General features: G+C 42.6%; 2 protein-coding genes across 2 annotated transcripts in view; both read left to right on the top strand.

The window, feature by feature from the left end:
* LOC126646227 (olfactory receptor 1009-like) overlaps window positions 1-10929 on the top strand; it is a 33181-nt gene extending 22252 nt beyond the window's left edge. Inside the window, 2 exon segments of the mRNA XM_050327428.1 lie at window positions 9911-10625; window positions 10627-10929. Coding sequence (XP_050183385.1) covers window positions 9987-10625; window positions 10627-10929 — 942 coding nt within the window. The 5' untranslated portion in view covers window positions 9911-9986.
* LOC126646261 (olfactory receptor 6Y1-like) lies at window positions 3752-4687 on the top strand. Its single transcript, XM_050327469.1, has one exon. The coding sequence runs from the start codon at window positions 3752-3754 to the stop codon at window positions 4685-4687; it is 936 nt and encodes a 311-aa protein (XP_050183426.1).
* Window positions 10930-25196: the final 14267 nt, after the last annotated feature.

Raw genomic sequence — 25196 nt, 5'->3', positions numbered from 1 at the left:
ACGCTTCTGATGCAACTACATTAAAATTCATTTAATAAGACATTCACCTTTATTTTGACAATGTTTGAAATTGTTTGAGTATTAAATATTATATACAACAATACAGTTCCCCAGGATAGGTGGCCCAGAATGTCTAGATTTCACACTCTTCATCAACCATCCCTTTTAGAATGGTCAGGCTGTGCCTGAGTTGCATTACAGAAGTTACACACAAAAGATCAATTAATCCTCAAGCTTTTAACTACCCAAAAGACAGATGCATGCCATGCACATCACTTGTCTGTTCCACACCTGTCATTTGTTAGTGCTCACTGTGAATATATGAGTGTTCACTTCCAATTCATCTTTTCAAATGCCAGTTAAACGTTCAAGGTTACTCCAGCCACAGAGGATGAAGCTGTTTTGCCTTATCTATACAGGCAGTCACAGAGGTTCCTGCACTTAAAATTCTCATCTTCTCCCTATCTTGGGACTAGGGAAGGACATAGGACACAGTATGTATGAAGGCTTGTGGTTCTAATTCCAGCCTCATGTGGCCCAACTCTATCAGAGGCAGTCTGATAAAAAGCTTAGTTTGCCCTCTGGGAAGGAGTTATTCCCTTCTTCCCTGACCAGCACTAGAGAAATCACTCCATATCTCTAACAGTGAAATCAAGTCAAATACATCATATGATCAGAATAACACATTTGTTGTCCTGCATCAGGCTGTACTAAGTATAGGGCTGATGAACATAGATCCCAGAACAGCTCTAATTATATTGTTTGCTATATTCCTTTTTTGTCCTTTTCCTTCCTCCAAATAAACAAGTTATTCTTATGGTTTTCTCAGCATTTGCTTTGGTTTTGCTGATTTTGCAATCTTACATGATAACTACATCCTTAGTATGTGACACCTTGTAAGACAGCAGCCCTTTCTCAGTATCTTTTAATATCTTTCACCCTACAGAAGTTCCCAATACTCCCCTTTCAATGCCAGAGAATCAGGTCTCTTCTCCCAATGTTGTTTTGTTACCTGGACTTACTAAGTACTCACAAAAACCAACAGGCTTTTTAAACTTAAATGACAGACCTTGTTGTAAAATATATAATGTTTATGAACTTTTCTAATACAAAAAGTCTCAAAATTATCTGCATTAAATAGGATAGAAGTAATGGCCAGTCTTCGCGAGTGAAGATCCGGGGAAGGTCTTTACACCTTCCAGCCTGCGCATTGGATTTTTTAGGTGAGACACAGTGTGCGCGGAACTGAGCCCACCCTTTAATCCTAAGGTTCATCTGCCGGGGCCAAGCAAGCTTGGACAGTGGCAGCGAGGTCCTTAGGACGTAGATGGGTTGTCTTTTTAAGGGCTAACGAGCTCCATCTGCCCGGGAGTGACCCTGACCGGGAATCGAACCCGGGCCTCGCCGGTGACAGCGCCACGCCTTTACCACTAGACCACCAGGGGCTCCAGGATAGAAGTACAATGTGTTTATAAGCAGGTCCTTTCACTGTAGGAGGCAATAGCTTTGCAGCTTTTCTGATTTCAGGCCACTGGCCTGTCTATCTTCATAGAAAGTAATTCTTTCCCCTGGATTAAATGCTTATTTCCCTTCAACTCTTTTGCCTGTTGTAGATGTAGATCTAGACCCCTTTGGGATAGTAGAACCAGAACCTTCAAGCATAGAGATTGAGTCATTTTCTGGATATGATCTTGCCCAACTCTGCATTTTGCCCTATGTTAGTCTTTCTGCCACAACTGAAGTTGCTGAAGGCTGCTATTAGGTCCCCTCTCAGCATTCTCCTCATCAGATAAAAAAAGACTAGCCATATTCTTACCATCTGTCCTGTAAATAACTGTTGGCTATAGTGGTAGATCAGAGAGAGTCCATTATCTCCATTATTCTCATTATCTTATGCTGATTTGATTGATAATAAATTTAGATAATTTCCCCAAGTTGAGTCTGATTTTCCCATAATGACAATTGGTGAGGGATCTCTCCCTTTCCTTATCTCAACCCAGGAGCCTTTGATTATATTTTCTCTCTCCTGACAAGTCAAAGATAGGGAGTGATAGAGAAGTCTTGGTGGGAACCTGGTGCTAAGTTAAAGGTAAACCCACCACGCTACCAAAACTGCTTCCTGGATTCCTATGGCTATGCTTTTTTTGAGTCCCTTTAAGTGGAAACGAGTAAGAATTGAGACCATCCCAAATGACACTAAACTGCTGTGCTTAGGCAGCTGAACTCAGTCTTAAATGTTTGCGTATTAGGTGTTTAAATTGGTACAAATTAATCCTATATCTAACATATAATTAAATGTAAATATATTTATAAAACTCCATTTTGATGGTGGGGTTTTAGTTGATAATTATTGTACATAACTGTGAATACTTAAACAGGTACTCAGGCACTAAAGTGAGTTTCCATATGTCAGTGAGACAGATCAACCTGAGAAACTGAGTCTGTCTACTCTAATAGAGAGACTAGTGGAGGAATCATTTCAGCATAATATTTGTACTGTATTGTACTATTCAGAAAATGCATATCTTGTCTATTCATAGATCTGAAGGTTGTACAAGTAACTCCAGTGTAGCTAAAAATACTCTGAAGTGATCACCAGTTAAGGCTCTGGATTTAGATTAGGACACTAAAATATTTTTCTACATTAGTTTTTGGTAAATGACTGCCATATCCTCTGTCTCAGGGTATGTTTTTATTTTCCTCTGCCCTACAAAAATCAATAGGCATTACCTGGTATTATTTCATTGTTCAGTGTCTCAGAAAAAATGTTAGACATTTTCAGAGTTTCTTACTTCTACTCTGCATGGAATCACAGAGGAAACAATCCCTCCTCCTTCTGTGATTGCTTCCACTGGGAGGCTATCTACAATTTCTTAATAAAATCTCATGAGACACCAAAGGTAAATAAAGTGACCTTTTTATCTGTGTTGGTATAAATCATGCGACCAACACAACAGTCTACACTTCCTCTGTCGCCTATTGATCATATGCTCTAGGATGAACTAAGGCAGTGGATTCTGCTCTGAATTCCCACTACAGAAGGTTGAGAACAGTTTTCTTTTTAATAGCACAGTCTGAGTTCGTTTTATTTCTGAAGGATTAATCTGAGTTAGCTGCAAACAAACCAGACCCAGAATTATAATTCGCTTGCAGTTATGCTGTATCTCAGATGCTTTATGTACTTTTTATTTCAATAAGCTTTATGGAGACGTAAGTCTCCTCAGAGCTAGACACAGAAACCTCTAATGGGCTCCTTCAGATATGTTTGGAGGGTTTTTTAAATATCAAATTGAATATATCCATGTGGGACTTCACAATTCCATTACAGTTCATGGGGTATACATGATATAACCTTAGAAATATTTAGATGTAGAAAATAAAACACTGGCAGTGTGAATGTCTATCTATAAGCTCATAACCTATAATTTCTTTATACCGGATGGACAATATCGTAGCATCATTCATCTGGCTTATTTTAGACCTGCATCTTAGATGAGACAGGACTTGGAATGCATATTTATCTCCATGAAATATAAAGTAAAAATCATGCCTTAATTTTTAAAATTAAAATTCTGAATTGAGCAGATAGATTTAAAAAAATTGATTTCCAAAAATGCAGCAACAAAGTGTTTGAACTTTTACAATGTCTTTAAGTGCTGGTGTAACATATTGCTATGAATTTAAGCCTGTGTAGTTAGGTTTCATTGTATTAATTTATTACAGGTGGATAAGCTCATCTTTCTTCTACAGAATGGGTGGGAGGAATGAAACCAAAGTCATGTATTTCATTCTTCTGGGTTTTCCCACCACTGCTGAACTGCAGCTGCTTATCTTCTCTGCTTTACTTCTGGCTTATTTATCAACTGTGTTGGAAAACTTCCTTATCATTCTCGTAATCCGAAATAACCACATTCTGCAAAACCCCATGTATTTCTTCCTAGGGAATCTGTCTTTCTTAGAGATCGGGTATGTTTCTGTCATTGAGCCAAAGATGCTTAGAGATGTCCTCTCTCATGACAAACATATCTCATTCCAGGGGTGCATGACACAGTTGTATTTCTTTGTGACTTTCATTTGTACTGAGTATGTCCTGTTAGCTGTTATGGCCTATGACCGCCTCCTGGCCATATGCAAACCTCTCAGATATTCACTCATCATGAATCATCAGTTTTGTGCTCAGCTGATAGCAGGCTGTTGGATGTGTGGTTTGATCACTTCTTCTATCAAGCTGAGTTTTATAGGCCAGCTCTCTTTCTGTGATGTAGGTGCAATCAATCATTATTTCTGTGATATTTCACCCTTACTGAATATGTCCTGCAGTGATTCCTCTTTGGCTGAGCTAGTGGACTTCATCTTGGCCCTGATGGTCATCATGGTACCTCTTTGTACTGTGGTGACCTCCTATATTTGCATCATATTCACTGTGTTGAAGATCCCCTCTTCTCAGGGGAGGCAAAAGGCCTTTTCTACCTGCAGCTCCCATTTGATTGTAGTGTTATTGTTCTACTCCACCACTCTTTTCACTTATGCCCATCCTAAGCTCATGTATACCTATAGTGCTAACAAGTTGGTATCAGTCCTGTACACAGTAGTTGTGCCACTCCTGAATCCTCTTGTATATTGTCTTAGAAACAAAGAAGTCAGGTTTGCTCTGGGAAAGGTTTTTACTTGCACAAGACACATCTGAGAAATCAAATACAGACTCCTGGAGAAGGGGCTTAGCTCATGGAGATTAACTGGCAGTGCTGATGAGCTAAAGTCAGGAGGTCCAGAGCTTAATCCATGCCAAAGTGAAACTCTCCTATTCATGCATGCGGTGCTCATATTTCCTGAACTAGAGCTTAATAAATCTAAGTTAGATCTATGTTTATACTATGCCTTTGGTTTGAGATGAGTGGGGTTTTTTTTTTGTTTGTATTCCCCCAAAGAATCTATGTTGTCACCCATTCTTAAGTCTCCAGTTGAATGACTTCTCCAGTTTTCAAGAGAAGTTTTGGAAACGTATGAGCCTTGGATCCAGCAGTATTCCAGCAGTAGTCATGATCTTGTGCACGAGTCTGGAAAGACTGAGTTAAACACTGATCTTCTGGTGAAATGGTGCCTCTAAGAAAACTACTCCATATTCAGAATATCAAAGTGCTTAAAAACATTTAATATTCTGTAACAAACAAGCCAACAAATAAACATGTCAGCTAAATACATATGACCATTTTAAATATGGGTTTGAGTTTGTGACTGAGACTGTAGTTTCTGGTATTCTATGCTCTTTATTAGCATATGGTCTTTTCAGATTTTGCACTTTATGAATCATCCAGTTTTCCAGGGAAGAAACTGTAAGACGCTTGCTGGAAGAACTTGTCTATTCATATTGTTGCCACATATTGCCACAGATACAACTGTTTTAAATCAGACCTTTGTAAGTACTTGAGCACAAGGTTAAGGAGAGGTGTCAAGAACAGCCTGAAGTTAACCATAATGGGGAGCTATGACCAGAAATGTGGGGCGCTCGCTGTATTACAGGCATTAGCAGAAAATCTGTGATGAGAAAATAGGTAACTGACACAATATGAATATACATTACAGTATGAACCATTGGAAAGGAGCCAAAAATCCAGTGGTTCTTTAAATCTGCATTAGAGATCAACAGCTACAGATACAGGTAGATAGAGATTCCTCCAAAAATACCTTAAGTTTAGGCATTGAAGTCTAATGTCTATTTAGATATCTAGGCAAACTACCTTAGGCTCCTTTACCTCTCATGCATATGGATTATCACCCTAAAGGATATTTATTATCTTTATCTATAACATATGCCTTTATGTTCAGCCATCTCTAGGAAAAGAGGAATCATGAGTTACAGTTACTTGGAAAGACAAATGCAATCACTCCAAACATCCCTGCATCCTCTTTCTTTCCCCAGTTTTTATTGCTGAGCATGATCCTATATGGTCAGCTGGGGTCAGCTGTCCCAGTTGTGTTCCCTCACAACTTCTTGCCCACCTCCAGCATCCTCACTGGCAGAATTGTACAAGAAGCAGCAAAGGCCTTGACACTGTGGCAGAGCTGTTCAGCAATAACTAAAACATTCCTGTGTTCTCAACACTGTTTTCATCACAAATCCAGAATTTAGACCCATACAAGCTACTATGAAGTAATTTAACTCTATCCAAGCCAAAATCAGTACAGTGTTAGGTTACTTTGTTCTTCTTACAGTATGTTAAATTATTTATACACCAATAATCACCTAATCTATTTCTTCTCTCATTTCAGTTTTTCATTTACAAAGTGCAAATGATAGCATTTCAGTACTCCATAGTGAGTTTTCCATTGAAGTATTAAATTTTGCACGGTGTGAAGTTCCTTTAATCCGGTGATTTGGTTACACACATTGACACTGGGTTAAAAGCACTGATCTGAAGGTGATTGTTTGGAAATTAATGTCAAGAAAATCTTTCAAATACACTGTGTAGACGATTACCATCCAATTATTATGGGTTTAGGTACACTAATAATGATGTCATTAGATAACCTGAAACAAATAATTGATTACCTATTCAACAGAGGTTTCTAAGTGTTCTTAGGGAAAGAGAAAACACAGAAAAGTCTTATACAAACACAGTCTTTTTGAGAATGCAAGCTATCTCTTGCATCTAAAAGTTCATGTCTGAAAGCTTTCCTAATAAACGCTTTCACAAATTCAAGGTTAGATGTAAATAAGTCACCTCCCACAAGTAATGTAGGTAAGACTGGAAGTCCAATTTTAGCTTTTAAGACTCTTACCATCTCTCTCAATCTTGCTTTCTGCCCCTGGGAGCTGATGGGAATGTATGCAAATGTAAAATAGTCTGGTTTTAGCAAAAATTGATCTATCATGAGTCACAAAATTTGAGAAGCTTTTTTATCAAGAACATCTATTTCATGTAGATTTATTTAAAACTACAGACCAAAACAAGGAAAATTTAATATAGTCTGCTGTAACTAAATGTGATTCTCCTGTGCTGAGAAGAATGCAAATTTGCTTGAAAAACAGTAGCATGTCCTAGGGTGTCTGAGGTACACGCACAGGAGTTGTGAGATGATGCTTTTCTTCCTGGAGTGGCTCTGGATTCCAGAGCAGTTTTCCATTAGAGGTTCGATACTAATGTGAATCACATTTCTAAGCTTTAGATGGTGAGTACACTTTCCCTCCCAGTCAGAGAAGAGAGCACATTTAGTGGAAAGTTGTTTTTGGTTAGAGAAGAGAAGAATTTTGTTTGGGGAGAAGGCAAGGGTGTCAGTTCTGTTTTCATAATCTGGAAGGACAGTTTGCAATGGCTGACAGGGTTTGGTCCTAACAGGGTCCTAACAGGGTCCACAGTGTTTTGCTTAGCAGAAGGAGACCTACAAGGAGCAGGAAGAATTCTACATAAGAAACAATGAAAAATAAGGGGTAAAAGAGATACTGAAGCAGCATTAGACATAATTGTTTGTGGTTTACTCTTGGTTTTTCTTCTTCTGCAGGCAAAGACAAATGGCACAAGGGAAAAATATCTCATTTGAGGTTCAGATGTCTGCTGTGAAGATCCAAGATTCTAGAAACTAAATCCCTAGTGGTTTTATGCACATCTATTTAAGTATATATAAGCAACATGCTAAGGAGAATCCCCTTAGAACCAGTGAGATGAAAGGCCAGTGATGGATCGATTACCAAGAGACTACTGAAAAATTAGTTGAGTAGAAAACATGTTCAATTATTTTGACTGTGTTCAAGAAATCTGAATTTCAAAAACCAAACCTGGCTTTAATCACAGCATTACAAGGTATGTGTATTGTGCTTTGTGAACTCTGAGCTTTGCTTTGCTAAATTTAGTGATAGAACTGGACTAAAAGTGGTTTCCTCTTTTTCTGACTACATAGCATGTAGTAATCAGGGCTTATGAATACAGTTAGCTCTTCTGGAAAGTAAGTCTGCTAACAGGAAGCCAGTATTTAATGTGTCTACATCCTAAACTTCCTGGTTTTGATCAACCAAGAGACAGTTCCGGAGATTCTTCAGATCTCAGGTGAATCAGAAATCTTCCCCTCTCACTGGCTAGAAAAGTATTTCCAGCATCTTCACTCTTAGCTTAGGCTTTTGTTAAAAGACATCTCTTTTAAAAGACATCTACTTTAAGCAGTAATAATTGTTATTTCAACTTAACAATTTTGATAGTATATAGGATCCCTTTGAGTTGAAAATATGTTTGATTATTATGAAATTATTTCATAAGTTTACATCTGTTACATTTAAATCATTGATGGTTACACAGAAAACCAGAATAAAAATAATAATTCAAATATAAGGTCAGTTAGGTCAGACAAGATCACACATCCATCACATGGCTGACCACAGTAACACGTAATCTTGAAATTTTGAATTTTGAAATTTTGAAATTGCAATTTCCTTTCCATTATTGTGGGCAAAAACACCTCTTTTTTCCTTATTATTTTCTTGCTAGCTTGATTCCTTTAAGAAAGACAGATACCTCTAAGGGACTGTTTTTCTCCTTTTTTGAACAGGTATGGTGGGGGTAAAAGGATCACACAGTGGATGCTTCTATTTCTCTCTTTTAACAATAGGGGAAGCTTTAGCAATAGTGGAAGCTACAGACAACAGGCTTGAATAAGCTTTGACTAGATGCTTGGCCTTTACTGTCCAAACTTGAGTTCTCTGTACACAAAAATCCCAAGCCAAATAGCCAAACTAACCAAAATATTTGAAGAGCAAGCTCAGACAAGAAGTTCCTTCTCCAAATTTATTTCCCTTTTCTAAGACACGTGTAAATAAGAACGAAGAAGTAAACAGAGCTTCCAAGGGCCCCCAGAGATGAGGGGACATTTCAAGGACTATAAAGGGAGGGCTGAAGTAATGTGTTAAAACTGATTCAGTGTTTTAAAAAGATTAGGTATGTGTAGGTTATGAAAAATTATCTAATGGAAATGACAGCAAATCAAACAAAATACCAGTAACTGGATGGGGATACCTATCACTCAGCTTTATACACCTATGTACATCTTTATACATGCAGCATATTTAGCTATGCCTGAACTGGGCTTCCCTTTAGGTCAGTAGAGAAAACCAGAAAATCTTCAAATATGATTCATACCTTCTATGTAAATATTCTAAAGTGGGAGTGCTTAGTTCTGGATTTAAAGGTAATCTAAACTATGAGTTCTAATGTAGGCATCGACTCACTGAAAGTATTCAAGCCTAGTTGAGATGACACCCAGTTTATGAAAATAAAATTACTAAATAGAATTGAAAAGGAATTATTTGAAATGTTCTGTCAGTTAGTGTGTGAATTAATATTTGAATAGAGAAAACTGATTTCAGAAATCTCAACATTTGAGGGTTTTGTTTCAACTACTTTTAATAAAAGAAAAACCTCAATTTCTCACATAAAGAAGTGTTACCTTTTTTTAATAACAGGCTTTAAAAAAAAATCTACATTCTTTAAATGCATTCCTTGTTTTATATATATTTTTAATTGTTTTGCATTATCTGAAGGAGCATATTCTTTTTGTTTGTTTCTTTAGGGGACAGCAGTCTTTTGTGGGTAGTTGCAATCTTAGGATAAGACTTTTTCCTGCCCAGTTAAACCTGAAATAGGTCTTTAACTGTATAATGAAATTTCTGTTTCTAGTTGATTGTAAAGTTGATTAAATGAAAATAGTTTAGATAAGCTGCATGCAGAGTGTTTCATTATACTGAAGATAATATCACAGTGTAATTAGTTTATGAATTTTTAAAAATTAATTTACAAGTAGTTTACAAAATCTACAGATATGATAGATTCATCAATTTTGTATTCTTTTCCATCTGTCTATTTTTCATACTTCTTATTTTTCATATATCTCACTGTTTGTCTTATTCTTCTAATTGCTTCTCCAGGCAAACTATTTGAAATCCACTGCTTTCCTTTTGGAAATCCACTGATTTCCTTTTGGAACATGATCTGAAAAAAAATATGGAAAACCACACCAAGATAACCAAATTCACTTTGTTTGGGTTCAAATCTCATCCAGGATCACAACTCTTCCTCTCTGTTCTCTTCTCAACAATGTATGCTGTCACAGTTGTAGGAAATGTCTGCATGATCCTCATCATTAGAATGGACTCCAAACTGCACACTCCAATGTACTTTTCCCTAGAGAACTTGTCAACCTTGGACATCTGCTATTCCTCTGTCATCACTCCCAGAGCAACACTGATATTCTCACTGGACAGAAGAAACATTTCTTACAATGGCTGTGCTTCACAAATGTTCTTATTCTCTCTCTTTGGTACAACAGAAGCCTTCTTTCTTGCTGTGATGGTTTATGATTGTTTCACTGCCATCTGCAATCCACTGCTGTACCAAGCGATTATGAATAAAAGACTCTGTGTTTTCATGGTGATGGCCTCTTATCTGTCAGGTTGCATCAACTGCACCATCCAGACAGGCTTTACATTCAGTTTGTCCTTTTGTGGGCCCAAAGAAATAAACCACTTCTTCTGTGATGTTGCTGCAGTGATGCACGCTTCCTGTTCAGACACACTTGTCAATGAACTAATAATGCTGACTGTGTGTGGATCCATTATTGTGGGCACTGCCTTGGTAGTTTTTAATCTCCTATGGTTATATAATCATCACAATTGTCCAAATGCCTTCAGCTGAAAGCAGGCACAAGGCCTTCTCCACCTGTTCCTCTCACATGATGACCATCTGCGTGTTCTTTGGGACAGTTTTCTTCATGTATGCTCAGCCTGGGGCCACATCTTCACCTGATAAAAATAACACCATCTCCATCTTCTATACTATTGTTATTCCCATGCTAAACCCTTTCATCTACACCCTTTGAAACATGGAGGTAAAAGGGTCTCTGAAAAAACAATTAAAAAGGAAAGGGTTTTTTTGGCACCTTAACTAAGGTTGAGAATGACCACAGTGATGAATTTGGTACAGACAAGTGCTTAGAATGTAAAAAAAGAGACATCAGAGGACATCAGGGCTTGTTTTCAAGAGTCTTTTGTGTTTCCAGATGGTCAGTGTCATGGATGAAAACAGAAGATACCAAAAAACCTAAGGGAATCTAGATCAGATGAAGGTGTGGATTTGTTTAACCGTATTTAGACATTTACAATCCATTTGAGCTGTAATTTAGAGCCCTCTTATAGCCATTCAAAAGGTAAAAGCATTTTAAAGCCATAATCAATCCAATTGGATTGGACAATCTGAAGTGTATCTAAGTGCATTGGATATCTAAAATAGGACATAAAACTCAGACTCTGATAGTATCTTATTTGTGTGCCTCAGAACACAGGCAGTTCAGGTGGAGGTCTCATTGCAAACCTTCACAGCTAAATTACATCAAACAAGAGTAAACTGAAAGATTTATTTCTCTGTGACTCCTCGTCTTTTTAATTAATTTTTTTCCTTTTTTTCCTTTTAATCACTTCTCTTTCAGTGGAACCACTGAAATTAAGATTACAACCATTAAGCATTACTGGGCAATTGAAATATTGTGCTTGAAATGCTCTTTGACAACAAACAAACAAACAAAAAATAAAAACCCAAACAGATTCTTTTTCCATGTATTCGTGTGCATGTTCATGCAAGGGTTTGTAAGAGGATGGGAGCTATTTCTCTGTGATAGGTAGACTTGTAAAAACAACCATCTGACATAACATAAAGGTAACATTTGAGTTCAACTTTACAGCTCTTGCAGTGGTTTGAAATTCTGGTTTAAAAAAAATGCACATTTCAGAAAATACCAACTTGAAGCTTCAGCATCAAGTGTCTGAACTATGAACTCTTGTTACCAAGTAAGCACTGTCCTACCAGAAGACTGCTCAGTTCTCATTGTATTGCAACATAAGATAGAGTCTGCTAGAAATCAGAAATCACCTTCCAGAGAAATTAAATATTAAAATGATTTGTTTACTTTCTACTTAAAAGAAATAATACCACTTTGAAATAAATCACTACCCATAGTTACCTTTTTCTCTCTTTTGGTATAAAAGGTATCTGTGCTACAAGCTCAAACACATGTCTATCTTCCCTTGCCAACCATCCTATTTGGTACAGAAAAATACCAGAGGAATATCCATCTGTGTAGATTGTGAACCATTGTAATTTCTATGAGCATTTTCCAGTAGCCATTATTGTGACTTCAGTGCCCACTACTCTTCCAAAGAACTAAATTAGTAGAAAACCTCTGTATGGAATGCAGCTCCACTCTCCCATATCTGTGTTCAGGTACAACAGAGATCTCTGCACCTGAAAGTATTTTCTAGCAAGCCTCAGCAAAGGGTCCCTTCTGGTTACCACTACATCTGGTAGTTAAAAAACCTGAAGTGGTACTCATACATAAAGGTTTTACTTCATTAGCATATGCAGGGCATGAGAAGTAATATGTATTTTCAAAATGTGTATATACTTTTTCAAGTGAAAAAATATGTATTTTTAAGTTAATGAAACACCGTTTGGCTTTTGGTCACTGGTTGGGCCATTCCTGTGGCTCAGCTCCAATCAGCTGCATCGTTTGAAACAGAGCACATCCACAGCTCCCCCTGTGCTGCTCCTTTTCAACCTCTCTCAAGACAGCACACCAAGCTCCCTAAAGGCTCCTGCTTCCAAGGACAGCTTGTTTCTGCTGAATGATTGCCAACACAGACACTTCTTGCTGAGCTTTGTCTTCTAGTGCTTCTCCACAACCTTGTTCACAAGGCTGCATTTCTTTAGCATTTGCAGTTGAACAATGGTGGTTTCATGGCTGCATTGTGGGTATCTGCTTCACCATGGACCTCCATGAGCTGCAGTGGGGGGAACACTAAACCATGGTCCTCTCCATGGGCTGCAGGGGAATCTCTGCTCTCTGATCCCTGGAGCACCTCCTCTCCCTCCTTCTTCACCGACCTTGGTGTCCAAAGGGCTGTTTCTCTCATACATTTCTCATCCCTCTCTCACACAGCTGCTGTGGTTTTAACATTTCTTAAATATATTATTGACAGAGGTACAACCAGCTTCAGTGATGGGCTCAGTTTTGGACAGTGATGTGTCTGTTTTGGAGCCAGTTGAAACTGTCTGAGATGGAGAGAGTCCCGAGTCTGTTTACACAAAGGCCACTCTGCAGTCTTTGCATCTCCAAAACCTTGCCACATAAACCAAATACACTCCATTTCATTTGTATTCCTGGGAGATAGAGAATTCAGTCTACACAGAATAATAACTAATGATTATTATGTCCTTGTTACAGAAACGTATTCACATTATTATAAGCATCACTGCATTGCCCAAAACAAAGTCTATGCCAAAAATAAGCCAGATAATAATTCTAAGTCATTCTTCAAGCAGAGTAAGACAAGTCCTGAGGTCTGCAGAGCTAACATAAAGTCCAGGACTTTCCAATTGCAATGCTAAGACCATATTTCTTTACCTGTAGCACTGTGTCAACTTCCTCCTGTCAGGGCTTGCAGTATAATTGTGGTTTTCTCAAACTTAGCTTGGTTGCCTGCAGGCAGGGCCAATTAACTCTATATTGGACATGTTTATTATGGATATTGAAGAACTGACATTTCTTTCACATGGCAGCAAATCCAGAGGCTTCCCTGACAAGAAGCGAGCAAGAATGGATCATCTGTTTTCTCTTATGCAAACCCAGACTCATTCTTCGATCAAAATGGGTGTGGAAATGCACTGATTTCCAGCCTCAAGGGTGTGCCCAACACAGCTGTCCTAGGGCAACTTTAGATGAGATAGGCATAAGCATTGAACATCACCCCTCCATGTTACACATTTTAGGACCTATGTACCAAGCAGGATGGCTAGAGCAGGTGGACACTGATGTTCTTTCATATAAACAGAGGTCTGTGCACCACTCCTGGCTTCTGATCCAAGGCTGCTTTGTGACTGTACTGTTTTTCTCTAGGATAGAGTTAATTTTCCTCAAAATAGCTCACAGGGTGCTATGTTCTGAATTTGTGCTGAAAACACTGTTGGTCATACAGGTATGGTTCAGTTATTGCTTACACAGAGACAAGGCCTTTTCTGCTTCTCACACCACCCCACCACCGAGGAGACTGGGGGTGCATTAGAAATTAGGAGGAAACACAACTGGTTCAGCTGACCCCAACTGCCCAAAGGTATATTCCATACCACATGGTATCATGCTCAGCAATAAAAGTAGGAGGAAGGTGCTTGGAGACTGGCTGGGCATCAGTAATTTGGTGATGAGCAATTGTTTTCATGTGCATCAACACCATTGTGGTTCTGGTGTTTTATTTCTCTCTTTTTGTTATTGTCATTACAATTTAGCATTATTATTTCATTTCAATTATGAAACTGTTTTTATCTCAACCCACAAGTTTTCTCACTTTTACTGTTCCCATTCTCCCCCTCCCATTCCTGTGGGGAGGAATGGCAAGTTCTGGGTTCCTTAATTGCCAGGTGGAGTTAAACCATAACAGTTCTTTTTTGTGCCCCCAGTGTGGCTTGAACGCACAACCCCAACTTTATGAGTCTCATGTTCCATTGACTGAGCTGGCTGGGGGTGGGATACTTGCTGCAGCTGTCGGAGGTGTCCAGATCTGACTGGCAACTGACCCTTCCATGTAGCAGTTCTGCTGTGAGAACGGCCCTGGGCACAGTGCTGGATGTAGGCAGATATATTCCCCAGGAGGTTATTGTTGTCACTATTTAACACTTTCTAATGGAGACATGCAACAAAAGCTGTCAATGACTTCAGCTCATGTCAACTGGTGAGAGTTTTGTCAAATCCAAAGCCATCCTCACCCTGGTTATGACCACAGTCTGGTCTCCCTCTTCAAGTATGCCATAGAGGTGGGAAATTGTGAAGAGTTCATTTGTGCTTTCTTGGGTTTTTTTCTGCTTATTCCGACCATTGCAGCATGTCAGGGGCAGTCCAGAGCTTTCAGGTAACCCCATCCTGTAGCGTGGATCTGTGCTTGGTTTGTCCATCCAGCACTAAAAGAAAATCATCTGGTGAGCAAGGACTGAGAGCAGCCTTGCAGAGAAAGACTTGGGGATACTGGGGGATGAAAAATTGAGCTGGTAATGTGTACTTAGAGCTTAGAAAGTCAGTCATATCCTGGGTTGCATCAAAAGAAGGGCAGCCAGCAAGTCAAGGGAGGCGATGCTCCCGCTCAGCTATGCTCTTAAGACCCCACATGGTGTGCTACACCAGGCTCTGGGGCCTCCAGAACAAGAAAGACACAGATCTGTTGGAGTGAGTCCAGAGGAGCCCACAAAGGTGCTCAGAGGGCTGGAGCACCTCTGCTATAGGACAGTCTGATAGAGCTGGGGTTGTTCAGTCTGAAAAAGAGAAAGTTTTGGGGAGATCTTATTGCAACCTTTCAATATATACAGAGGATTTGTGAGTAAGACAAAATGACCTTTTAACAGAGCCTGTGGTGACTGTGCAGTTTTGAATTGAAAGAAGGCAGATTTAGATAATATGTAAGGAAGAAATTTTTTATGAAGAGGGTGGTAAGACACTAGCACAGGTTGCCCAGAGAAGTTGTAGATGCCACACCACTGGAAAGGTTTAAGACCAGGTTGGATGGGGCTTTGAGCAACCTGGTCTAGTGAAAGATGTCCCTGCCCATGGTAAGGGGGTTGAACAAGGTCACTCTCTGGAACTTCAGGACTCTGAAGGTCACTTCCAACCCAAACCCAAACCATTCTCTGATACTATGATACTCACATGTATGAACAGCAGTTTTGGGCAGGCTTTTTTTGACAGAAGCAGAAGTGTGGGGCTTCATCAGTGATGGTGCTCTGTTACAGGTTGGGACTGACTGGGGGCATGTTTCTTCTTAGATGGATGTTGTGGTTTTGCCCAGCAGCCCATCCCTGGGGCTGTGGATGGTTTTGTCCAGGTGGGTTTCCGGACAAAAAACCAATCAAAACTCTCAGTAACGCCTTTGTTAATTACATATTTAAGAAAACGGAAGAGAAGGGTTGTGTTGCAGTTGAAATTAGGGGCAGCAGCCATGCAGAAGAGCAGCGGACTCAAGAAGGGCCAGGCCCCCTCCTCCCCTGGCTTGGGTCGGGGTGGGGGGCAGGTATAGCACTGAAGCTCCCCTTCTCTTCTGTAAGAGAGTGAAGAAAAAAAAAGTTTAAAAGACGAACTGCTTGCACAGAAACCGCTGCAGAGAAATTCCAGCGAAGAGAAAAAGGACTTTCAAGGTCAAAGCTGGCAGCCAGAGGAGAGAGAAGAAAAGTTCGAAGCGGGGAGAGCTACTTCTTCTCCCTTTCGCTCTCCCTCCCTTCATCAGGGAAAAGACTGAAAAATAAAATCCCTGCTACCTGTGAAAGTTTGTTGGGGTGAGGAGAACCCCCATGCGGTTCACAGAGGAGCTTGTGGATGTACCAGAGAATTGAGACTTCACGAAAAGGGGGGGGGGGGGATGTAACTCAGCGAGAGAGCGCTTGCTTTGCATGCAAGAGGCCCTGGGATCAACCCGCAGCATCTTCATGAAAAGGACTGAGATAAGGCAAAGTCCTGCTGAAGACTTTGTGACCCTGAGGGAAACCCATGCTGGAGTGATGACGGCTCAGGTGGGATACTGGGATCTGTGTGTGGGATCCATACTGCTCTTAAAGATTTATAACCCTAAAGGAATGAGGCTTACGCCAGAGCAGACAGCTCGGGTAAGCTTGGGATCCAAGTGAGGGATCCATGCTACTACTAAAGATTTGTAACCTTGAGAAAGAGACTTACGCCAGAGCAAGGACGGCCCGGGTAAGATGTGGAGATCCAAGTAAGGGATCCGTGCTAGACCGTGTTGGAGAGGTCTATCAAGGACGGTTCTCCCATGGAGAAGGACCTCCATAGGGAAACAGGGGTGGACTCTTAAACCATTATCCCCTGTAACCCTGTGGAAGAAGATGCATAGTAAGCAAGTGTCCCCTTGCAAGCCTATAGAAGAAAAACCTTCAGGACCAGAGTAATCCCCCAGCCTCCGGCCTTAACCCAGGAGGTGGGGGGTAGGCCCAGCCCTGGAGGCCGACACAGAGAAGGAGAAAGAGTTCCAGCTGTGACAAGGGTGCTGCAGAGTTACTGGAGAGAGAGCTGGAACTCCAAGAATGGAGACGGAAACTGCTTCTCCTCTTTGGACTGATATAAAGGGGGGGGGGGGGAGAAGTATTTTTTCTGTAAATACATAGCACCTTTTACTTAAGTAGAATTGTTGTAGATATAGTTCTTTAGTTTTAGCTTGTTAGTAATAAATACTCATACTATTTTCCCCAAATTCAGTCTCTTTTATCTGCATAAACCTTCTCTCAACTAATGGTAATTGTATGGGGGTGTGAAAGCAAATTGACCCAGGGCAAAACCATGACAGGCTGTTTGGCTTCCTGTCCCTGTCTACCAGCTCCAGACGCCAGTTGTCCTGAGGGCCACTGGTCCTACTGGTGAATACTGAGGCAAAGTAGGTGTTAAGTACCTCAGCCTTCTCCTCATCATTGTTAACTGTTTCCCCCCAAGTCCAACAAGGAATGGAGGTTTTCCTTGCCCCTCCTTTTGTTATTAATATATTTATAGAAGTGCTTTTTGTTATCCCTGACAGAAGTAGCCAAATTGACTTCAAACTGCGCTTTTGTCTCTCTAATTTTCTTTCTGCATGACCTAGTTAATACTCCTATACTCATCCTGAGAAGCCAGCCCTATTTTCCATAGTCTGTAAGCTCTCTTTTTATCCCTGATTTCCTTCAGAATCTCCCTGTTCAACCAAGCTGGTTGTCTACCTCGCTGGCTTGCCTTTTGTCACACTGGTACAGCCTGTTCCTGTGCACTTGAGACTTCCTTCTTGAAGCACGTCCATCCCTCCTGTAACCCCTTGTTTTCAAGGGTTTTTTCCCAGGGTATGCTCTGGACCAGTCTTCTAAACAGGCCAAAATCTGCCATCCAGAAGTCCAGTGCAGAGGTCAAGGCTTATCAGGAGCTTCTGGGATCAGGCCCAAGGAGGGTGGGGGGGATCCACCCCCACACACCTTCCCAGTCTGGCTATAACACCAAGGGCACAGTCTGACCTCCTCTGCCCTTCACCTGCCTGTCTCACCTCCCCTCCAGGAGCCCTGGCTCTGCCCCACAACCCCCCTGAAATGAGCCCTTACACAACCCAGGGAAATGCACACTGATATTTTCCTCCCTCAGCAACGTTCCAGCTCACAACAGTTCCCTCCAGGCCCTCCCAGCTCCCCTGCCACCTCTCTATCCCAGCCCAGGCTGGGCTGACCCCACAGCATTGCCCCACCATTCATGGGTTTTAGTAGCAGGGGGGGCCTATAAGGTGATTTCAGTTAGAAAGTGCTAGAAGGTTCAGTGTTGTATGAAAGAGGCAATAATAGCCAGCTCCAGGAGGGAATTTCCTGCTCCTGACCAAAACTGAGCCAATGAAAAGGTGCTTTTGTGATAACATATTTAAGAACACAGGAAGAGAAGGTTTGTGTCACAGAGAAATTCCAGCATGGAGGAGAGCAGAGGAGAACATGGAATAACAATGTAGACTCCAAGGTCAGTGCAGCAGGAGCAGGGGAAAGGACTTAGACCTGAAGCCCCTGCAGCCTGTGGAAGACCACTGAGGTGCAGAGACCCCCATCCCCTGCAGCTTATGGAGGAGCCCATGCTGAAACTGGTGGTTACATGGAGGAAGCCATCACCCCAGTGGGAGGCTTGAGATGGAGCAGAGTCCTGCTGGAGACCTGAGACCTGTGGCCTGTGGCCGGTGGAGAGAGAAGCCCACACGGAAGCAAATTGTCCCAGGTGGGACTTGTGGCCCTGGTGGGGCAGTGACCCCCATGATCCCCCTCTAAGCTGTGGGGAAGACTATGGTGAAGCAAGTTGTCCCCTTGCAGTTCATAGAGAACCATCGAGGTGCAGAGACCCCCTGCACCCCCCTGGAGAAGTGACCCATAGGACAGCAGATTGAGAAGAGTTGCCGTCCCAGAGATGGACTCATTTTACCAGCGGCAGAAGTAACAACTGCCTGTGACCCTGAACCCCCTTCTCCATCTCCATCACTACTGGGGGCAGGAGGGAGAACATGGAGGGAAGCGGGGGTGGAGAAAAGGTGTTGTGTTTTAAAACTGTTTTATTCCTTTACTCTTTAACTCTTATTTTGTTAGCAATGGATTTAACTTTTAGCCTGTTAACAATAAATTTACCCTCCCAGTGCTTATCTCTACTCAGGAATCCTCAGCGGTTTTTGTTTTTCCTCTTCTCTGTGGAATTGCAGAAGGAGGGGGAATGTAGCAGGTTTTGGCGGGTATTTAAAATCTAGCCAAGGTTAGAAGCACGACACCACCCCAGAGAGCTGCAGAGCTCTGGGCACTCCCTCTGAAGGGTACAGCAGCTCCTGGGAGCAGAGGAGTCAGCACAGAGATGGGTGGGCAGAAGGAAAAGGAGGTCCATGGCACCCTGCGTTCCCTATGCAAGGTATCCTGAGAGCTCTGTAGCCCTTCTGTGCCAGCACTAGCCCTGCCCCTGCTATTCCCATGAGATAAAGGAACCAGCCCCAAGCTGGTGCAGCCAGAAAGGTGTTTTTCCCTCCCATTCACTCCTGCCGTGCTGAGGATGAATCTCAGATAAAGGAGTTGCTGAAGGTTCATTTATTTTGCTTAAAGGAAATGGTTTCCTGTGGGGGAGCCCAGCCGGTTCTGGACTCTCAGTAAGCTGAGATATCGAAGATGGAGCTTCTTACACTTGGCAGAAGGTTAACCAGGGACAGTAGGACTGTAACACAGAGTGGGTTTCCTGTTAGAGTGTCAGCCTATTGTGTTAGGACATGTGGCTGTGTGTCCAATCATGAGTTGTTATGACGTGCTAAACCAATGCTGCGTGTACATGTGTCACCCCAGAACTGTATAAAGGTAGCTGCACTGTTGCAATAAAAGCTGCTGGTATCCTGAAACCCATGTCGCCCCCCGCCTCGACTGCGACATATGGTGATCCCACGGCGTGATTGTGAAGGAAGATAGAAGAGAACTCGACAAGAAGCAAATGAAGAATCGCTCGGGCGGGACCTCTGGAAGCTGCTACCGGGAGGATCAAGCAGCCGTTGACCCCCCCGTTTCACTGCTTCTCAGCCCGAGAGATCGCACGCTGTTGAGCTGCCTTTTGCTACTACTGAGATCTTTTTCGCTGCTGCTGAGGCATCGCCTTTGCTGTGCGTAAGTTATTGGCGTGCGCACGTATCCCTGCAGGCAGCACGTCCAACCTCTGTCCCGCTTCGCTCGGCTCTGCTCCGCTCCCAGCCTTCCCACAGGGCTGCCCTGCTCTCCCCCTGGAGCATTCCTTATCTCGCTCCACGTTCCAGCTGCAGCCCTACGGACACTGCGTGGCTGCCTAAGCAACCTGCATGCTGCCGTACGAAAACTGCGTAACCCTCGCTCCTGACATCCCGGTTCTGTGCAGCGCCCCAGCCCGCTCTGTGCCCGGTTCGTGCCCCTCTGCTATCACCGCACGCCCCTGACTGTGTGTGGAGCAGCTGAGGCCGCACCCCAAACGTGCCCTGACTCAGCAGTGCTGTTTGTTCCCAGTGGACCTGCTTCGTTACTCTCGCAGCTGTGGGGCAGGCAAACTGCTGTTTGACGCCCTCCCCCGCTTGGCTCGGACTCTTGCGAAATCTCGTATCCCGGCAACCGGTGTTTATCAGCATTCAGCTGCCTAAAGCAGCATTCCACCTACCGTTCAGCTTCGCTTTATTATTGCTCTGCTTGTAACTTACTTTAATACCTCTTGAAGCAATCTAGAAAGTTTTCACGTCCCAAGCAAGGACGGAGAGAGACAGCTCCGAGAGAGCTGTTGGAGGCGGGAACTCCGGTGTAGATTTTAAAAGCGACAAGAAAGTTGCAGGGGACCGGTCCAGATATTTTGGAGACACCTGTCTAGAACAGGTGAACCACCGGAGTATAATAGGTTTCATGTTATCTAGTGAGGATGACTCTGTCGTCCAGACTGGCAGTTACTGCTAAAGAGAAACATGGAATCAAGCTAGATGCCCTGCTCCTGCAAAAATGCTAATTTGGAGCAGAGGTCACGGGTACCAGGACTTCTAAAGTTGCTTTCAGGGGAGTCATGGAATTATTAACTTCCTGACACCTGCTTTTTGAAGCACTGAAAGACTTTAAGAAGTCAAAGACTACCAATTATAATATGAAAAAAAAAAAAGGAAAAAATAAAAAAAGAAAAAATAGAAAAAAAATAAATAAATAAAGAAGAAAAAAAAACAAAAAACAAACAAACAAAAAAACAAACAAAAAAACAAACAAACAAAAAAAAAACACAAAAAAAAAAGGACGGGGGGGAGGATACCTGTCTCTTCAGCTAGCTTTTGAGGAACAATATTCTTATCCTCCAACACTCTGCTTTCTACCTGCCTGTTGTACACGCACAAGCTACATGGACAACTCATTTATGGACATTCAGCACTGAGAAGAAGGAATACAATTCTTGTGGACTGATGAAAGAAGGACTGGTTAATTCATTGCCTATGTGTGTAATTGTATTGTATTATTGATATTGCCATATTGCTAGTGCAAGGGCCCTGTATTAGCTGATGCTGGCATTTTCTATAATACAAAAGAGGGGGAATTGTGGGGGAGCCCAGCCGGTTCTGGGCTCTCAGTAAGCTGAGATATCGAAGATGGAACTTCTTACACCTTGCAGAGGGTTAACCAGGGACAGTAGGACTGTAACACAGAGTGGGTTTCCTGTTAGAGTGTCAGCCTATTGTGTTAGGACATGTGGCTGTGTGTCCAATCATGAGTTGTTATGAAGTGCTAAACCAATGCTGTGTGTACATGTGTCACCCCAGAACTGTATAAAGGTAGCTGCACTGTTGCAATAAAAGCTGCTGGTATCCTGAAACCCATGTCGCCTCTCTGCCTCGACCGCGACAGTTTCCCATTTATACGAAGTCAAAGGGTCACACAAGATGGGTGGATATTTAAGGGGAGAAATAATTATTTTTATTGAAACCATCATAAAAAGTGGATAAAAGGAAAAAAATATAAAAAAGAAAAAGCAGACATGGCCAGTCATGATGTACCCTGGAAGTCACTGCACAGGAAGCAGGTGATCCATGTTTCCAGAAAACACTCAGTTACCAGTTTCCTTAGGGCATCCCTGAGTTCCTGATTCCTCAGGCTGTAGATGAGGGGGTTCAGTGTTGGAGGGACCACCGAGTGCAGAACAGAGAACACCAGGTCCAGGGATGGGGAGGAGATGAAGGGAGGCTTCAGGTAGGCAAACACAACAGTGCTGATAAACAGGGAGACCACGGCCAGGTGAGGGAGGCACATGGAAAAGGCTTTGTGCCGTCCCTGCTCAGAGGGGATCCTCAGCACAGCCCTGAAGATCTGCACATAGGAGAAAACAATGAAAATGAAACAACTGAACACTAAACAGGCAGTAACCACAATGAGCCCAAGTTTCCTGAGGTAGCCTGAGTGTGAGCAGGAGAGCTTGAGGATCTGTTCCTTACTTATTGCTTTTGGTACACATGCTCTAAAAGGAACAAGTTGTGCAATCTTGGCTCCAGCATAAATGGTGACAGGCGGTTGTATTACTTGGACCATGATTGATATGATTCCTATGTAGTCTGCATCTATTACTCCAGGAATGACTAAAAGTCCTTGTTTTGAGGAGGATGATCGTCCAAGTAGCAAAGCACTTAGTCCCCGCCCTAATGGTCCTGTAGCTGTGGATGGGATCAGATGTATCTTATTGTCCATTATTGTTGTGGTGGTGGCGGTAGCCAAGTCGACTCTGGTGCTGCCCAGGGTGCTTGCTCGCAATTCATCGAGGCATCCGGAATTGCTGGGAATACTGCCGGGGTCTTTTTTGTCGTCGCGCCCCTCCGGTTGGCGCTGTTGTTGAAGTTTCCCAAGAGTGGTGTACCACTCCTGTGAGCTTGGGAACGACACTCCTGTGCTTTATGACCAAATTTATTACATCGATTGCATTTTCCTGGGAAAAATTCTGAATTAGGTGATGTTGTATGTGCCTTCTGTGGACAGTTTTTCTTTAAATGTCCTGCTTTTCCACATTTAAAACATGCGTTGTATCCACCCTTATTCGAGGGCTTCCCTTGCTGTATGAGAGGTTTAATAGCAACGGACATGGCTGTAGCATAGGCTTGCGCTTGTACTTGTGCCTGTCGTTGTTCTTCAGCCAAGCGTGGCACACGGGCACAGGCTTCTATCATTTGTACAAGAGAAGCATTCTTAGGTAAGGAGGCTAGTATTTGCTGGCAACTTTTATTAGCATTGAGCAGGGCTAAGTCGAGTCCGACAGATTTTCTGGCATCAGGAGTTAGATGTGGAGCTCTTTCAATAGCCTTTTGCAGATGATCAATAATAATAATAATGGCCAGTCTTCGCGAGCGAAGATCTGGGGAAGGTCTTTACACCTTCCAGCCTGCGCATTGGATTTTTTAGGTGAGACACAGTGTGCGCGGAACTGAGCCCACCCTTTAATCCTAAGGTTCATCTGCCGGGGCCAAGCGAGCTTGGACGGTGGCAGCGAGGTCCTTAGGACGTAGGTGGGTTGCCTTAAGGGCTAACGAGCCCCACCTGCCCGGGAGTGGCCCTGACCGGGAATCGAACCCGGGTCTCCGCGGTGATAACGCGGCGCCTTTACCACTAGACCACCAGGGGCTCCAGACGATCAATAAACTCCATATAAGGTTTGTCTTCTCTCTGCTTTACCTCTGTATATGGAGGTACAGGTTGTCCCACCTGAGGCAGCTCTTTTATAACCTCTAAGGCCAGCTGTTGAGCCTGCTGCAGTATTTGAGGTTGCAAAGCTACTTGGACTTGTGGTGTTGAAAATGGTCCTGTACCTAAAAGCTGCTCGACTGTAGTAACCAATAAGGGGTCACCGACTCCCCTTTCAAGATTTTTAACCTGTTGTTCCTCTATCTTCTCACGCCATCTGTCTTTGAACAGCTACTGTAGGGTAGGTGGAAAGAACATTTCCACCATGAGTATGATATCAGATTGAGTTAACACTTGTTGCTTAAATACCTGCTCCAGCATATTTTGAATATAAGGATTATGCACACTGTAATCCATCACAGCCCGATGTGTATCTTTCATCATTTTCCAATCAAGAGGGGCCCAAGTTCTTCTGCCTTGCTGATTAGTAGTCACTGGCATGGACATGATAGATTTTGGGAGAAACACCCCTTCAATTTGTGCATTTTCAATTACCCCTTTCCACCTTTGCCCAAGTGAAAAATCTGGGTCTGACGGAGGTGGCGGTGGTGGTGCAGGTGAGGCACTAGGCTGAGGTCTCTCCTTCTGAATTGCTATTGGCGTGCTGTAACTACCCGGTGGATCTGTTAGCCGGCACATTCCCCGATACCCGTCTACCTTGAGGTCAGAGGGTGCACAATACTTTCTTAACAATTCTTGATCGTCTGGCCATTTACTTAACACTTGCCGATATGCCTGCTCCTTTGTCAATGTTCCGTCCTCAATACACATATCCATCCAACGTACTGCCCGCTTCTTTCTCCCTTCCTTATCTTGTTCTGACAGACTCCGGGCTGCGTCCACAGAGCTGGCAATTTCTTGTCTTGCATTACCATCTAGCAGCGGCTTGCTTACAGTATCAGCTAGGGCATCTAATGCTGAGGCAATGGTTTTAGACGCGCGATCATACGCCTTTCGTACTGCTGCTTTACTACTTTGCCCTCCGTCTAAGTTTTTCAAAGCATCTAGCACTTCTTGTAACTTCTCATTATGACGCCTTATCTCATCTTTCAAATCGTTATCACGAGGGTCTGGATATAACTGCGATCGAACTTCCTGGCTTCCTCCCAAATCATTATCTATCTCCATACTTTCATCTGCTGGTAAAGGTATATCTGCTACACAGGGCGTACTATCCAGCGGCGCAGAGGGGACGACAGAGGAACTCCCCCCCCCAAAAGTCCCGTTCTCCATCCTCCACAGGCATAGAAACAAGTCCCGATTTCCCTTCTTCTACAGTTGTCTCTATTTTTAATATCTTTTTCACTGCATCAGCCACCAGAGCCTCTCCATGAGCCCTTGAAATTATATCAAGACAAGCCCTCCAAGTCGTAGCTAACTTGGAGGCAGTTTTATCTCCTACAGACACAGACTCCCACAACTCCTGACCGAAAGCCTTCCATATATCTTGAT

The sequence above is a fragment of the Myiozetetes cayanensis genome, unplaced genomic scaffold, assembly GCF_022539395.1.
Source record: "Myiozetetes cayanensis isolate MyiCay16 unplaced genomic scaffold, myiCay2020 scf34, whole genome shotgun sequence".
Lineage (NCBI taxonomy): Eukaryota > Metazoa > Chordata > Aves > Passeriformes > Tyrannidae > Myiozetetes > Myiozetetes cayanensis.
The sequence above is the reverse complement of the archived record's forward strand: the minus strand, read 5'-3'. Positions and strand labels throughout refer to the sequence as shown.

Coding starts and splice junctions, on each gene's coding strand:
- LOC126646261 (XM_050327469.1), top strand. CDS start 3,752: ATGGGTGGGAGGAATGAAACCAAAGTCATGTATTTCATTCTTCTGGGT.